Source organism: Pelodiscus sinensis, chromosome 10, assembly GCF_052426305.1.
Source record: "Pelodiscus sinensis isolate ZL-2025 chromosome 10, ASM5242630v1, whole genome shotgun sequence".
NCBI lineage: Eukaryota > Metazoa > Chordata > Testudines > Trionychidae > Pelodiscus > Pelodiscus sinensis.
In genome coordinates, this window is record NC_143061.1 from 13,547,589 (window position 1) to 13,566,108 (window position 18,520).

At 41.9% G+C, this 18,520-nt stretch overlaps 1 protein-coding gene across 5 annotated transcripts in view; it reads right to left on the bottom strand.

The window, feature by feature from the left end:
- NAALADL2 (N-acetylated alpha-linked acidic dipeptidase like 2) overlaps positions 1-18,520 on the bottom strand; it is a 984,106-nt gene that overhangs the window by 47,783 nt on the left and 917,803 nt on the right. For all 5 annotated transcript variants that reach the window (XM_075937993.2, XM_075937986.2, XM_075937990.2 and 2 more), the window contains one exon: positions 2,606-2,699. In XM_075937993.2, the coding sequence (XP_075794108.2) occupies positions 2,606-2,699 (94 nt within the window). The remainder of the gene's footprint in view (positions 1-2,605; positions 2,700-18,520) is intronic.

Consider the following 18,520-nt stretch of genomic DNA (forward strand, 5'->3'; position numbering starts at 1 on the left):
TCATATTTGTTACTTTCTTTCTCCACATCCCAGATCCCAGCTCATAGGGATGGACAGGTACAGGAACTCAGACAGTCCAAGAGAAGCAGGATTCCCCACATTCCACCAAGGGCAGAGAAAGGGAATGCAGAGGTATAGGACATCCTCAGGTCCCTGCACAAACTGATGGGAAACTCCTGCAGTTGATTCACTGGAAAGAATGCCTCCATTCTCCATGCCCTAAGAGGGCTCATAGTTGTGGGACAGGCCTGCTGTTGGATGGATGGAAAGAGTGGCTCCACTATGGTATTCAGGAGAACACGTGGTTCGGGGGAAGAGCTTGACCGCTGTAACCAAAGGCGGTCCGTTATGACAATTTGCTTCTAACACATGTCCCTTTCCAGGACCATGCACTCTAGGTCCATCTTTTGTGATAGCTCCAGGAAACCATCCTGTCACACTTCTTGCCTTTTCAGCCCTCTGCTGGGATGCATTCACTAGCTCCCGGAACATCTCCTCTCCTCACCTCAGCTACAGACATTTTTGCCTCTTCTATGGATGATAACTCCCTCGTAAGTGCAGGTCACGGTGCTGTAAGTGCTAAGGGAAATCTTTACTTCCCCAGAACAAGAATTGTCTTTTCTCCTTTCCTCAGCCTGTGATCCAAATACATACACCAAGGTCATTCATTTTCAAACACAGAACTTTCCGGACCACAACACCACATACAAATTTGCCAGAAGTACATTAACCTGCTTCCTCATGGCTGTGAGAACAGGGACAAGTTGGAGTTTTCTGCTGCCAATGTGAACTAGCATAATGAACAAACAAGCAAGATGGCCACTTGTTAAATGGTGAACATTATAGAGCTTAAATGACTGTGATGTTCAGAGTTCCCTCCCTGCTTGTACAGAATGTAGTGTTAATTGGAAACAAAATCTTGCAGCTCAGTCATGGACATTATTTATCTGACTAATTATGAGATTTTAATAACTGAAGTGTAGGAGCATAAGCTTTCGTGGGCAAAGACCCACTTCGTCAGATGCATGTAGTGGAAATTTCCAGAAGCAGGAATAAATATGCAGGCCAGGATCAGGCTGGAGATGACCAGGTGGATCCAATCAAGGAGGATGAGGCCCACTTCTAGCAGCTGATCTGGAGGTGTGAATTCCAAGAGAATAGAAGCTGCTTTTGTAGTTAGCAAGCCATTCACAGTCTTTGTTTAATCCAGAGTTGATTGTGTCAAACTTAAAGATGAACTGTAGCTCAGCAGTTTCTCTTTGAAGTCTGGTCCTGAAGTTTTTTTGCTGCAGGATGGCTACTTTTAGATCTGCAATTGTGTGTCCAGGAAGATTGAAGTGTTCCCCTACAGGTTTTTGTATGTTGCCATTCCTAATATCAGATTTGTGTCCATTGATTCTTTTACGTAGGGACTGTCCTGTTTGGCCGATGTATATAGCAGTGGGGCATTGTTGGCACATGATGGCATATATTACGTTGGTGGATGTGCAGGAGAATGTACCAGTGACAGTATGGTTGATCTGGTTAGGTCCTGTGATGGTGTTGCTGGTGTATATATGTGGGCAGAGTTGGCACCGAGGTTTGTTGCAAGGATTGGTTCCTGAGTTCGAGTTATTATGGTGCGGTGTGTAGTTGCTGTAGTTCTCACCAGCAACTACACACCGCACCATAATAACTCGAACTCAGGAACCAATCCTTGCAACAAACCTCGGTGCCAACTCTGCCCACATATATACACCAGCAACACCATCACAGGACCTAACCAGATCAGCCATACTGTCACTGGTACATTCTCCTGCACATCCACCAACGTAATATATGCCATCATGTGCCAACAATGCCCCACTGCTATATACATCGGCCAAACAGGACAGTCCCTACGTAAAAGAATCAATGGACACAAATCTGATATTAGGAATGGCAACATACAAAAACCTGTAGGGGAACACTTCAATCTTCCTGGACACACAATTGCAGATCTAAAAGTAGCCATCCTGCAGCAAAAAAACTTCAGGACCAGACTTCAAAGAGAAACTGCTGAGCTACAGTTCATCTTTAAGTTTGACACAATCAACTCTGGATTAAACAAAGACTGTGAATGGCTTGCTAACTACAAAAGCAGCTTCTATTCTCTTGGAATTCACACCTCCAGATCAGCTGCTAGAAGTGGGCCTCATCCTCCTTGATTGGATCCACCTGGTCATCTCCAGCCTGATCCTGGCCTGCATATTTATTCCTGCTTCTGGAAATTTCCACTACATGCATCTGACGAAGTGGGTCTTTGCCCACGAAAGCTTATGCTCCTACACTTCAGTTAGTCTATAAGGTGCCACAGGACTCCTCGTCGCTTTTGCAGATTCAGACTAACACGGCTACCCCTCTGATACTTGAGATTTTAATACTAATTATTGATTAAATTGTTTTAGTAAGATCATAAGGAATGCAAATAATTTATCACATATTAAACTAAAATATAATAGAAAGATGCTATTTGAGTAATAAAAACAGCAGGTATTGTTTACCCTGAAACTGAGAATCTCAGTATTGAAATGTAGTTGAACCTTTCTTATGTTAGCTGAGCTTAGTTTTGCTCTAACAAAATTACCTTTAAGGCTTTTCTGAACTTCTAACGCGATGTCCAGGGCATTAAAGGGCAGAACCGGTTCACTGGCAATTTGCAAAGTCACCTCTGCCGTTAGCTGAAAGAAATCAAAAGAGATTAAATAATTTCTAACATGTTTAATACTCAGCATTCTGTTCAGAATCCCATATAACTTCATTAGATTGGTCTGCCAGGGAAGCTGAGTACAACACACAGCTTCTTAAGGACAAACTGAAAACACACAAACAAGAGCTTCTACTGACAAATAATTCTAGTACAAAAATATATTTAAGAGACGATAATTTATGACCATGTCTGTTCAGTACTTTCCTATGACACAGGATGCTACTGGAGATTTAAAAAAACAAAAACACACCTTGTATTTCTAAATATAAGAAGGAAATTTAAAATCTCTCTTTTTCTTTTTCTTTCTGAACAGCAGACAGGCAAACTGCAAAGACTCTAAAGCCTGAATCCAAAACTCAATGAAGTCAAAGGGATTTTTTTTCCCATAGACTTTCACAGGCTTTGGAGCAAGCTCTTAGCATTGAATCACATGAATACAAACAAACTGAGCTGAACATTCACAGTGTCTAGGGAAGTATGTGATGGCTTGACGTGACCGTGCTCTGACCCCACATTGTTTGAAAAACCTCAATAACTTACAAATCAAAACTCTCCAACCTTGTGATCTGGAGGTCTCAGTCCAGCTCCAAGTGGACAGTAGGACCTGTCACATATTTCATTACTACAAATGGCACTTTTGTTGGCAATCTCAGAAGTGAGTCCAAGGACTAAATTGGCTTTGGAGGAGAACACCTCTTGTCTATATAGGTTGTCTCTCAGGCTTGAGCTCAGGACAATACCAGAGCAGTGCCTGAAAACTTGCTTTGCTACCACTATACTGTAACCTATGCTGTGATTAAACCGGATTTCCGTCTCCCAGGCCTTTAAGCCCACCACCATTCATGAACACTATAAAAACACACTTACAAAAATCTGGGGGGGAGGTACTCATTTATCTCCTTCATCACTTGGCATTAGGCTATGTCTACACTGTCGACAGTGCCTATACAAATGAAGCGCGGATTAGCATTTTGCTTCACTTCATTTGCATAATTTATTTGAGCCATTTTTGTGCAATGGGTTTTTGCGCAAAAACAAGCAGTGTGGACTTTTTTTTGCGCAACCCCCCCGTTTTGTGCAAGATCCTTATGCCTCGATCTTGCGCAAAACAGGGTTTGGGAACAAAAAAAAACCCCATCCACACTGCTTGTTTTTGCGCAAAAACCCCTTGTTTAGACAAAGCCTTAGAAAGAAAGTTTCAGGGCTATGCTCCAAGATGGAGGGAAGACTACAGCTAACAGTGGCAATGATGAGAAAAATGTGGATTGAATGGAATAATATTGTACTTTAAAGGCATCAGAAGGCTTTGATATAATAAAATGTACCTACCAAAAATCTATCTGAAGCTGAGAGGCTGAAAGCCGCATTCTAATTTGACAATACAAAAAGGTGGGGAAAGACAAAAGCACTAACTGATATGAGGAACATTACTGGAGGAACTGAAAAGAAAATATTCATTACTGAGCTCCCCCCAAGAACAGATGAAGATGAAGCAACACACCAAAAAAAAAAAAAAAAAATGAAGCAACACACCAAATCTTTGTGGAAAGAGAAGATAATTGGAACCCCCAACAATTCTAAAAATGAACCCAAATAAACATTTTATTTGACCTGCTCACTGACTGATTTCAGCTCAGAGATAGAAGGAGAACAATTTTTATCAAACTGAAACTCACATCCAAGCAGAGACCTACTGTGGAGCTATTAATATTTACACCCAAAGACATAATATTGCAAAAGGCCCAGAGGAAGAAAACTATCACACACAGGAAGAACAATGGGAAAAATACATACATCATAGTGGGATAACTGGAGAACAGAAGCAGAAGCATAAGGAAGGGAGTACGTCAGTGTTAAAAGGTATGGAGTTCTAGCTGCTGGATAGATATTTTGACTCCAGAGTAGAGGCCACTGAATTTTTCTTCAAGGCACATGTTGAGATAAAAACATTTTTCAATAAAAAGCTTTAGAAAATGCTGTTTTTTTCCTATGAAATAACATGAAGATGCTATGGAAGATAAGTAGCACAAGAGAGGAAATTCCCAGGTGCAGCAGAAATCTACAAACATCAAACTTCAATTATGGGCCTTGAGCAATTGAAAGTTTAGCATCAAGCTCTTTTAAATATCGGATTCCAAATGGCCAATGTCTGGAAATCCCTCCTTGTATTAATAATATTACATGTGAAATGGTCTCAGTTGCCCTTCACCCTAATCATACATCAATATGCATAAGCTGTTGAGGAACCTGAAACTGTTGTATCTTCCGCTCAATGTATAGTCTGATACAGAAATGTTTAAGCTCATGAATAGCGCTGGAAAATACATCTTTAACAGTACAGCATAAATACTATGGTAGGGAAACACCGCAGGAAGCTGTTCCCCCTCTCCCATTCATCCTTAATAGCATCAATTTTGATTACGTTAAATTCCTCCTCCTGTGTATGTTTCTCAAAAGCAATTTTGTTTTGCTTCTCAGCTGCAAAAGATGAACACCCTTTTGTACTATCCATTAGATTAGATAATACAGAAGAAAAAATGTTATGACTGAAGCAATTTGCAAATCTCATAGTAACAGTTTTACATATTGCTGTGGACACTTTGTATGTTTGTTAATGAAGTAATTGTAGTGTTTATTAAATCACATAGTTGGTAAGTTAACCTGAAGAAATCAATCACTGAGAGGAAAGCTCAGAGCATTGATTCTAGCAGAGTGAGTAATAATGCTGCAGAAACATACATCAAGCCCACGTAATGCAGCAAGACAGAAAAGGCCACTGATTTCTTATTTATAGTCTTATTTTTGGATATTCTCTCCCCAGAGAATACACATGCAAACTAAAGACATGTTTCTCCCCCTTTCAGAACATGGTTCAGACTGACTTATTTAATAATTTAGTAAAGGCTACTTTAGGAAAAGGTATAGACAATATTCCTCTTACAAACTGCAGTACTAAAAGGCAAAATAACAATAGCTTTGAACACTGCACAGTACCAGTTGTAATTATTAATGACAGCTCCTCTCACAAGTCATAATACACAATAACTGATCCAACAGGTGCACAAATATCCAGTCTGAAGAACAATGTTATAGTTTATATACCAATTGATTATGAGCTGTTTATGTTCTGCGATTGAATATGGAGAAAAAGCACTGAATGCTATTTCTATTTCACTAAAGCTTTGGGTATCGGTTTGGAGACTGTTTTCTTAAATAATCTGTAACCTTTATAGTGCAGATCCAATTATTTTCAAGAGAAATGCTAGTATAAAGGATTCAGATAATAGCAGAATGCTATTCGGTACATTACAAAAGGACTAAAAGGGAGTAGCATATGATTATCTCTTTGAACTGCTGTTTCCATCAAAAGACATTTTGAATATTCAAAATATATTTGACCTTTGCTGCACATAATCATATTTTTCATGCTGTTTCACTGTTCAGCTCAAACATAATAAGAACTACTGCAGGTGAGCCATTGACAGAAGACATCAGATCCTAAGAAACAGAAGAAATCTCCTATAAAAGCTGACAATAGCTAAGAAATTCCAAGGGGGGTGAACTGGATGCCTCCTCTAGCAAACAGCTATTGCAAGACACAATTCTTACTAGCATATGTAGCCCCTTGGCTTAAACAACTGGAAGGAGTGGCTTAGAAACTAGATCTGGTAATATTTGCAGCCTCTGTTATGCTTACACAGTATCCATGCACAATCACACAGTTGAAAGCACAAAATACAATTACAACAAACTCAATAGGCACACAATATGGATTGGCTCTTCTGCCCCAGCCATATTTGCCTCGACTTAAAATTCAACATATAGAAAGTAGTAATAATTATTATTATTCCTCTTTTGGTCTGACAAAAAGTTTGGTTTCTGAACTGAGGTTACATGGGAATGTGACAATTATAAAACCTGTTTTCTAAATATAAGGTCTCTTTTCCTGGCTTTGCTCCCTTCCTTCTGGCTTTTGACACACACACATGCACCTCATTGGACCCTCCTGGAATCAGTTCCCCTAGTCTGACCACCTTACGCCCATAGTCCATCTCTACTCCTTAAGCCCATAGCTTCCACCTGAAGAGCCTTCTGCCTGACTCCTCCCTTGAGCCTGCTGACTCCCTTGAATCTCTTCCTCTGTCCTTTATCTCTCACCTCCCTGACAGGAAAGCCCCATAGCAGCTGTGCACTCTCCTCCTCCTGGCACCCCAGCAGCACTAGGCTGGCTAGACATTAGCAGGGAGAGCACAAAGAAAAGGGACACTCTCAGCCCTTGATGCCAGTGCCACAGGGGCTATGGGGAAGTGCTGCTGGAGAAGCTATCTGAAATTCTGCTGTATGGCTGAGAGAATTCAGCTGATAGTGGGGAAAGCATAAAAGAACACCCCCATGCACTGGCCAATTACATTAGTTTTAATTTTCAGTGGAAGAATTTCAGGCCACACGCCATTTTCCACTGGCTAGGCTTTCCAATGGGCCAGCACCTGACATAAAAAAAGAGGGGATTCAGCACCTCATGACACTTGTAAGGGTAGCTGCACCCTTGATGTACAGGTTGAACCTCTCTAGTGCAGTGCTCTCTGCTCTGACAGTATCTGTGGTCCGGCATTATTTTAGTTAGACAGATGTCCACTTATAATGGGTGACCAAGTTTCCCATGGCCCTGTAAAGTTTGTTTCCCGTGATCCCATAAAGTTTGTTTATAGCCACTAGTCCTGGCTCTCAGTGTTCTGTGCTGTTATTTAGCTCCACTTTACCCCTAAATGATGATGTCTTCTATCATCCCAGTAAGCAACGGAAGTATCGGTAATGCTGCTAGACAATACCGACCCCCTCAGTTTGGCAAATTCTCTGGCTCAGCACTGGTTGGGTCCTGAGGGAGCCGGCTAGAGAGGTTCAACCTGTATTCTCCCTACATACAATCATCAACATCTTAGCAACTCTGCTCCTAAGGGAGCTCTACCTGTTTGCAGTTTTACCCAAGTTTCATCCAGCTCACGGACTAAATGCACTATAAAAGCCAGCACTCGGGGACAGCATATGGATTTGTGGCATTCCCTGGAGGACTATGAGGCTATAAACAACGAATGCATTACAGTCATCTGTATATGTAGTTTTTCACCTGTGACAGATGGAATATTGGCAATATTCCTCACTTAATTCTTCATCACTTTCTCTTAATATACTACCTACTAGTCTAAATTAGAAATATTCTGCACTTCAGTATCCGAGGAAATCCAAGTGGAAACTGCTTTTAAAATCAGGGAAAGAGGAACTGCAGTGAAGTGAATGGCATGTCACACATTTAATATAGTCACTGAGGCACCCACAGCCCTTCTAGTAGAACACAAACCTCAAAATAACATGTTTTTATCTTACCTAATATGCATGCCACTTGCCACAAAATGCTCAAGCAGTAAAGGTAACTCGTTTACTGTATCTACAAATGCAGTGTCTCTCAACACCTTCAAACACTTTTTCCAGAGGATAATCTTTTTCCTCATCTGAGTGTTTACACTCTAAATGTGAGATGTTTTATAAATTTCAATTTGTTTATCTTTTTTTAATCCCTCAAGATGTTTGTCTTGTTACTCGATTTATGTTTTGCTCACAAAATGAAGGTATTTACAACTTTCAAATATTGATTTACAAAACGTTTGTACTTTTTTCAAAGGGTAGGAATTAAATGTCAGTTATTCAGACATATATTAAATATGTAATCACAGCAATAACATATCAGATATGGTCATCATGGAAGTCATATATACCATATGGAGAAATAGTAGCATTTATTTTTCACTTACCTGTATGTTAGGTGAATTATTATTTACTTGCACTTTCAGACAATGGTTTTGTATTCATGGCCTCTACTAGGCTCAGTCATAATAGCCTGTAGCCTGAACTGACTGCACTGATAGAACTCTACATCCCTTTGTAATCCTATTCACTTCAACTTGGCTCTAGCTTGTACAAAATCAGCTGCAGAATTGGGGCACACATTGGTATATGCTATGTCTTGGAGAAAAACAGTTTGGAATCCTGACCTGGACAGGACAGAAAAATGAGGGGCTGCAATAGACAGCCCCCATCTCCACATGCCAACTATGGTGAACACACTGATCATATTTAGCAAGCACTGTGATATGAAAATACTGCTCACAGTAAAACATACGCTTAAAGACAGATGTACCCAAAACACATCAGGATACGGTCTATGTGGTATTGCTGTTTAGCCCAGAGCTATCCCATATTTTAGTCCTTTTTGTCAGAACTGTGCCCAAAGACTAACTGCATACTATGCAAATCTCAGCAGGTATAAGTCTTGAGCCTGTATGTGTAATTCCTTTGGACATTTTTAGTTACACCAAGTGTAGAATGTCAAACAGACATCTCAGAATGGTTTATGTGCCAAGTTACAAATGAAATAACTTTAAAAGGCATGTACACAGCTATGTTTATCCATTTGTGAACACTGGTCTTCAAAACTGGATTTGCTCCAATTCTACAGAGACTTGAAATCTGAATTAAGAAACAGGTACTTGAAATCTGAATTAAGCACCAGCTCCGCCTTTACCTGCTAGTGTGTTACTATATTGCACTTCCTATCCTCCTCTGTACATCATCATTTTGTTCTGTGTAGCCATTGCATTTGTATTTGGAGGGGCATTAAGAAAATGACCTTCTGGTCTGCATCACTATTGGAGAAAATCAGCAACTGATTCTAGTAGATGCACAGTGATACACATTAGAGTGAATAAAGGCAGAGCAGACATTGAAGTAGCTGTACATAGGAGACTGATTCTGTGGTTGGGATTCATGTGACCTGGGTTGTAGTCCCAAATCTGTTTTTTTGCCACCTGTCCAGGTTTTCCCAGGATTATTCCTTTTTGGAAGTAGCTCCCCTGGGAAATGGATAAGTCTCCCTGAGAACATGACTTAAACTCCTTAAGAGGGTGACTTAACCTCCTCCTCCTTCATCCCAGCTGCTCCAAGAACTAAGCAGCTGCAGCTTCCCACATGATCAGCAAGCTGCTAAGAGCAGTGAAGAGTTTAAGGCAACAATGCAGGAGCACACTGCTCCTCACCATGGTGGCAGCTATTCCTGCTCAGTGCGGCCTGTTCCCACGACCCAGAGAAGGGGTGCCCACTCTCCCAACCGGATTCCATTTGCAACAATGGTATCCAGTCAGAAGATTTGGCAACCGTACCCCAGAGCCATCTCCTATTCCTCTCCCTTCTCTGCTCCTCTTCACCTGCTAAGGGATGTCCTCATCTACCTTTTTTTTTCTTTGCCTCAGAGGTGGCAACCTTGCTCTTGATCCATTGTTTGGCTTTGGAGGCAATGCTTGATTTGTGGCAGAAAAGGCAAGGGGAATCAAGGAATAGTAATGGCATCCTCCACATAGAGTACTTAGGACCATCTGTGCGAGATTGTGCTTTGCATGCCATTGACAGAACAGGCATCATGGCTCTACCCCAGAGTGAAAATAGCCCCAGAACAAATTCAGATCTCCTTCGTTGATTAATTTAAACTCCAGGGCTCCATTTCCCCCCCAGCATCTGACTGGCCATGCTTTTTCCCCCTGCAGCTATACCGATGGGAGGACAGCTGAGGAAGGGTACAACAAGATAATATGCTGGCTGACATGCATCTGATGAAGTGGGTCTTTGCCCACGAAAGCTTATGCTCCAATACATCTGTTAGTCTATAAGGTGCCACAGGACTTCTTGTTGCTTATACTGGCTGAATTACTTAGACAATGGGGATGGAGTGGGGAGTAATTTGGGTAGTTTGTTGTTTACAAGTAAATCACAAGATAAATATAAAATGATGCTTTTTCTGTTTCATGGCACTTATTTTCCGTCTTGTTAAACTTTCCTTGTTGTTAGCTCTTCATGACAGGGACACCTTCCTTCTTCCCATGTATATACAGGGACAAACACAGTGGAGTTCTGATCCTGCTTGGGACACCTGGGCACCAACCCAACACAAATATCAATAGGAAGAATGTCTCGATCTTACTAAAACATAGTAAGCTGCAATCGTTTCATGGGAGAATCTTGGTGTTTGATGACCGCAAACATTCTGTCATCAGGAATCTGATGCCAAAAGTTGTGAGAAGGTTTTTTTTTTTAAGTAAATATGAGTTCTTTTCATTTGCCTTTTGGTTTTTTCCCCTTAAGTGCACTTGCTTCACATTTTCAAGCTTTTGTCTGCATGAATGATGGTGGAGGTCTTTTGATGTGATACTTGTGCAATAGCATGATTCCTGCATCTGGGACTGAAAGAGAAACACTCAAAATCATGAGATTCATGATAAAAATAAAAAGAGTTGATACTGCTGGATTATGTACATGCTGTATAAGTATTGTTTATGCAATTGGGCATCACACTAAACCTATTATTACACCAATGTATAGAGGGGGAAACTATTGCAAAAGAAATGAAGTGACTTTCCCCAAGATCATACAAGAAAAAATGAGACTGAGACAGCAATAAGACTCAATTTCTTTGACCTCCTAGACTTCTGCTTTACCCACAAGTCCTTCTGGGTTTGGCAGGTGAGTGGAGGAACATTTACTGAAGAAGTACAACTGAAAAAAAATAATCAATTACACTTTGCCTATCTCGTCTATGTGGAAATGTTATCTAAATGAAATCAGTATAAGGAGGTGCACTGCTGGTTCCAGGACCTTATGCAAAGACTAGTTATCAATGGTACACTCACAAACTGGGAGGGTGAACTACTGGTGTGTTGCCGGGTTCACGTCTGGATCCCCTACTATTCAATATTTTTTATGAAGCAGTTGGATAATGAAGTGGAAACTATGCTTATAAAATTTGCAGATGACGTCAAGCTGGGAGGGGTTGCAATAGTTATTAATAGTTGCAATAGGATAGCAGTAGAATTCAAAACAACATTGACAATGGGAAAATTGGTCTGAAATCATCAAGATGAAATTCCATAAAGACAAGTGCAAAGTATTTCACCTACACATGGAAAATTACACATTCTGACGAAATGGGGAATAACAGGCCATGGGATAGTACTACTGAAAAGAGTGTAAGGGAGATAGCAGATCACAAACTGAATAAGAGTCCACAATGTGATGGAACCTCCAAAAAGGCCAATATTATTCTGGGGTGTACAGGCAGTCCCCGAGTTACGCGGATCCGACTTATGTCGGATCCGCAGTTACGAACGGGGCTTTTCTCGCCCCAGAGGACGGGAGCGGCGGGACGCCCAGATGCGCCGCGGTCTGCCGCCCCCGTCCTCCAGGGCGAGAAAAGCTGCTCCCCGTCTTCCTGGTCTGCAGGGAGACGGGGAGCAAAGCCTTGGAGCACGCACGCAGCGGGACAGCCCAGGCGCATTTGAGCTGTCCCCCTGAGGGCGTGCTCCGCGGCTTTGCTCCCCGTCTCCCGACCAGCAGACCAGGGAGATGGGGAGCAAAGCCTCGGAGCACGCCAGCAGTGGGACAGCCGCGGCGCGCCTGGACTGTCCCGCTGCCCGCGTGCTCTGCGGCTTTGCTCCGCGTCTCCCAGGTCAGCAGACCAGGGAGACGGAGCAAAGCCGTGGAGGACTTGGGCGGTCCCGCCACCCCCGTCTCCCTGGTCTGCTGGGGGGGGGGGGTGCAGCTATTGCCCCTCCCCCCCCCGCAGCAGACCAGGCTTTTCTTGCCTACCCCTGGGGTAGAGCAGCTGGGGGCTGCCGGGTTGGTCCCACAGCACCGCTCCGGACCAACCCAGCAGCACCCCAGCTGCTCTGCTCAAGGCGTCCTGATTCAGCCGCTGCTGGTCAGTTTCAGCAGCGGCTGAATCAGGACGCCTGGGGCAGAGCAGCTGGGGTGCTGCTGGGTTGCTCCAGTAGCGCCGAGGAGCCGCGCTACTAGAGCAACCCAGCAGCACCCCAGCTGCTCTGCCCCAGGCGTCCCCAAGTCAGCCGCTACTGAAACTGACCAGCGGCTGACTACAGGAAGCCCGAGGCAGAGTTGCTCTGCCCCAGGCTTCCTGGAATCAGCCGCTGATCAGTTTCAGCAGCAGCTGACTTGGGGACGCCTGGGTTTCTTAAGCTGAATCTGTATGTAAGTCAGAACTGGCGTCCAGATTCAGCCGCGGTTGAAACTGATCAGTTTCAGCAGCAGCTGACGCCAGTTCCGACTTACATACAGGTTCAACTTAAGAACAAACCTACAGTCCCTATCTTGTACGTAACCCGGGGACTGCCTGTATGAACAGTTGTGTTGTATGTAAGAATCAGGGTGTGTCTAGACTACAGCCCTCTTTTGACAGAGGGATGTAAATTAGACACTTTGAAATTGCAAATGAAGCTGGGATTTGAATTTCCGATGCTTCATTTGCATAATCACGCCATGGCACTCTTTTGAAAAAAGTGCTATTTCGAAAGTGAAACCGCAGTCTAGATGCGGTTCTTTCGAAAATAGAAGCCTTTTTTCGAAAGAACCACATATAGTTTGTGGTTTCACTTTCTACTTAGCACGGATGAAGTCTCAGCTGTTTCAGTTGTGGGTGCTAAACTTCAGGAAAAGATGTGGACAAGTTGGAAGATCTAGATGTATATTTTGCTTAAACTTTTATTTCTTTCAGGAGCCTTCATGTTAATTATCCTTGGAACATTTTTAGCAACACTTATGGAGCTCCCTACGTATTCTTTGTTCTTAAATTTTAAGCTGTCTCAGCACTAGGTCATGTACTAAAAATCAGGAACAAGGGACAGATATTTGTAAATTTTTAACACTCGATTCAACATATGTTATCTGGCAGCTTGCATTTCAGGTCAGCAGAGGGCTCTCCGAGAGAATCATACACTGACTCTAAGGCAACAATAGATGAACTAGAGCATAATCATTCTGAACAGATAGCTGTTTCAGAATGAGGGAAAGTATTAATCATACCATGAAGTGTTATAAATATTACATGCATTACTCCAAAAGGAAAACATTTCACTTAATTTAATTTATTCTCAGTTCAGGAAATATTGATCAGGAAGTAAATGAGTTAATGGACAAAAAATTGTGTCTCAGTGTGTCTATACGCAAACACGCCCACATACATCCAACTACATTAAATTAACACTAAGATTGCAAAGTCATGCACTCTGAAGTTAGGAAATGCTAGAATTAAGATTTCTAATGCAATCTTAAGTCAGACTCTGTTGTGTATGCATTATGATACAGTCTTTAATTACACACTCACATGATATTTTTCCTGTAGGACCCCTGCTTTTGATGTACAGTGTTCACTTAAAAAGAAACTGTACAATATTTGTTTTCTCATTGTGTTTCTGTGTACGGCCTCTTACCTTACTTCGAACATTCTGTTCAAACCCTGCCGGTATCTGAGTACTTCCCAAATAGTAATGAATTTATCTTCACAATCCCCTGTGAGATGAAGGGGTATTACTATTCCCCATTTACTAGTAGGTAATTGAGGCACAGAGACCTAAGGCTAAACACATCCATTTATTTTGGGAGCCTAATTTGATGCCTCAGACTGGAATTTCACTTTTAATTTAGTATTACAGAACACTTTACATGTTCAAAGCACAGCTCCGTTGATATCAGTTGCTGCTCTGAGTGCTCCCTCTGATTGTTCCCATTCCATGTGTGGAATACATTTTTTAATGTCACCAACACATGTGCACCACCAACAGACACAAAACCTAGCTGTGTGTGCTCTGCTAATCAGCTGGATGGCATTTGAATCTCTCCTGCATGGCCACACAGCTTACATGAGACAGTGCTCAGCACTCCTGAAAATCAAACTCAAGTTTTGAAGTCAGGTGCTTAGGAAATAAAAAACCTTAATAATGGTCTTTTAACATAATTGTGTGTGTGTGTGTATGTGTTTATCAATTTAAGTATTCTGAATTCCAATAGGCAGACCATAGTCCAGCCTACAAGACTACACAGGTCAGGCATAAGGGTAAAAGAGACCCACCTTATCTAACTCCTGGGGGAATTCTGTGCCACTGTGCACGTGTAAAATTCATGCCCTCCCTCCCACACACCCGCCCCAGATAACAGAATCTGCTAGGGAGGTGCTGCAATTACATCTTTTGCCCAGTAGGGATGCTGAGGCACCAAATGACAGGGAAGTCATTTCAGGACTAAAGCAGCCAGCTGCAGAGAGGGACAGGCACTGGCTGCCTTCCTCACAACACCATGCCCATAGGGCCAGGTGAGGAGACAAGGGATATGTTGGGGAGGAGTTACAGACTGAAGTTCAGAAGGGCTAGTGGGGGAACAGACTGGCGTGTGGACATAGGAACTAGTGGGTTGACAGCATTGATGGAAGTGGGGGTGCAAGGGCAATCGGGGTACATCTAGCCTGCAAGGCTATTTTGGGATACCAGAGGTATCCCGAAATAGCTACCCCGTGTCCGTGGAGTATGTCCGCTATTTCAAACTAATTTTCAAAATAACGGACACGCTGTTTTGGCATCCCTGTAAACCTTGTTCATGAGGGATGAACAAAACATGACATAAAAAAGGGGGCTACTTAAGAACAATTTGCAACTTCTCTACCAGCTTCCCCACCCCATCCCCTATTTATTTGGAAACTGGACCTTTAAGAACTCCATTCATGTGAAGAAGTGGGTTATGCCCATGAAAGCTTATGATACCATCTACATGTTTTGTTAGTCTTTAAGGTGTTGCAAGACTATTTGTTGTTTTTTAATTTTTTTAAAAACTTGTGTAGTAGATTTCGGTTAAAATGTTAATCTTCAAAATTTAGTTGGACCCAAACTATAAAAATAAATCAACAGATAGAAGGGGCCCCACCTCTAAACCACCTGCTATTATAATAATTCCCTGTTAATTTTTTTCTGAGGCAGGGGAGCAAAGATAAGGGTTATGAACATGTATTGTACAATAAAATATACCTCACTTTACATCAACATTATGTATCCACAGCTAATGCCAATAAAATCTATACTATGATAAACTATGTGTTTTTCTACTACAACTGAGGGGAAAGTTTTGTTTTTGATTAAAAAGCATTTTAGGAGTTTGTATGATTATTAATTTTATGTAGCCCTCCAACTATAAAGCCAGATTGCCTTGAATACCATGTGCAGGCCTGAGTGTAATACATATAGAAGCTGGTTTTAAAATCCTAACAATTTTGCATAATAATTTCCCCATAAATCAGGATGACACAACTGCAGGGCAAATGGCTGTTTACATTTCTGCATTTCTTCGACCCACATTTGGAGCAAGGCAATGAACGGGGAGGCGAAATTATGCTGGACCCTTTTTAAAACAAATAATGGTGACTGAAGCTGGTGAGTAGCATTCTCAGAGAAGGTGGATGAGCTGCACAGGGTGCATGTGACATGGGCAATGATGCACAATATATTTGTATATACAGGCAGTCCCTGGGTTACGTACAAGATAAGGACTGTAGGTTTGTTCTTAAGTTGAATTAGTATGTAAGTCGGAACTGGTACATATTGTAGGGGAAACTCTAGCCAAACATTTCTCCAGAGCTCAGTTTTATTCTCCCACACCTCACTTCCCTCAGTCCTTTATTCTCAAGCTGAGGTGTCTGCTGAGAAAAGCCGCTCCGCGTCTCCCTGGTCTGCTGGGGGGGGGTGTGGCCAAGTTTCCCATTGTCCTATAAAGTTTCTTTACAGCCACCAGTCCTGGCAGTCAGTGTTCTGTGCTGTTATTTAGCTCTAATTTACCCCTAAATGTCTTCAAAGAGCTCAATAAGCAGTGGAAGTGTTGGAAATGCTCCTAGCCAATTGACCTCCCATGGTTCGGCAAATTCTCTAGTTCAGCACTGGTCAACCCCTGAAGGTGCCAGACTAGAGAGGTTCAACCTGTATTATGTACTGTTTAAAACAATACTGCAGGATTTTAAAGATGCATGTGGTTAGATGCTTGGATAGCCAAAAATAACATCAGAAGCAATGTGCTCTCAGCAAATCAGAGCCCCGTACTAAACAGCCAACATCACTTCCTGAAGCACGTCTTTATTATGGAGCTCCTATCAGAGTCCTAATTCAGATCACTCCTGCATATGTAGAAAAACTGACAGGGTCATGGCACAAAGGGGCATAACTGAAGAAAGCTGAATGGAACCAATGATAATTTTCTTAGTGGATATCTGCCATTCTACAATAAGGATCGAGCTATCATATATGGTACACAAAAGGAATAGGGGTAGAAATTCAGATCTAATTGCACGTGCTGTCAATTTGTCAATGGGAGGCTCAGAAGTCCTACAGCAGCATCAGTTCCAAATTGACAAAAATCATTTAAACTGATGATCATATTTTGCTTTGAGGCCTTGAGTAGTCAAGGATCTGCTCATATGGTTAAATTATACACATAAACTCAGTATGTTGTTGAACTAAAGCCTTATGCAGGATCTTCCATGAAAGACAACAAAGTGCTTTCCCATTGCATTAATAAAGGCAATTTTAATGGTGAATCTGTAAGACTCAAAGTAAAATTTCTGGCATTATAAAAGCAAGATGATAGTCACCAGAGGGTAGCAATAACTGAGAATTCAGTAAAGGAAGCTTGAACCATAGCTCACAATATAGGGCCTGATAACATCCTTCTAATCACTTGCCATTTACAGAAATGTGTTTGATTTAATTGAACTTATAAAAAAGAGCAACTCTAATCATACCTCATCAGCACACACTTATTATTCATAAAGAAGCCATATGTATCACCAAGCGCTCTTAATTAAAATAATGCATATAATCTGCTTTGGAATCTCATAGTCTTTTTCCTTCTGATTATTCTGTAATAATGCTTTTCCTTCCATCAATTTTTAAAAGATTTGCTCCCCCCTTCTGTACAAATGCTTCCATTTATAGACTCTTCAGTGTCGACGATCATAATATCAGCAACAGGAAATGCCTTTGCTGCTATGGCACTGAGATTCATAACCCTTCATGCCTCAGTGCATAATTATGACCTTCAAAAAATGCAGCAGCATGAAGCCTGACTCAGCGTGAAGTTTAGCAGGGAAGGTTGAGGAAATGCAGGCTTGTTTTCTGCAGCTCAGAGCCTTCCTCAACAGGCTGCCTGTGTCCTGCCTGGCTTTGATGCTCACTGACCTTTGCCTCCTGATGACTATCCAGGAGAACATGGGTGCCAAAAGGAAGTGATTTCAGGGACTATAGGGTCAGAGATATAGAGAGTCAAGGCAATAGGAAACAGAGGAAGAGTCAGGCTGGGGGAACAGCTTCAGGGAGTGCATGAGGTAGAGCAACTTTGGGGATCAGAGTCATGCAGTTGTATTGCAAACTCTGTCTATACTGCCTAGATAAATTACTTGCAGAAAAAGATTCAGAGTTGTCTTATGTCTCCTCCCAACACACCTTACTGCGACTAAGGTTAATGGTATTATTCTGAAAAATACTGCTCCTTCCCCATCACCCAATGCACAGATGTGTCCATTTTTCCACTCTAGTCATCCTACTCAGTAAGGACAGGAGTACACTAAAGATAACATCAGTTCTGCTAGACAGAGACTGGGCAATGGCAGTACCAGGGGACCACAGGAAGCTCCAAGTATGTAGGATTGGAGTTGCTAGAGTTGGAAAAGACTGCTAAAATTATCAAGTCCATCTCTCTTCAGAGACTGCATAAGACAGACCACACACTAAACTGATACTTCATTAAATCAAAATAAAAATGGAGAGGCATACCACACAGAGCTCACTGCAAAGTTTTCAAGGAGTTTGAGTAGCCTATTAGACAACACTTTTAAATTAGGGTTAACATTTGCTCTTGGACCTACTC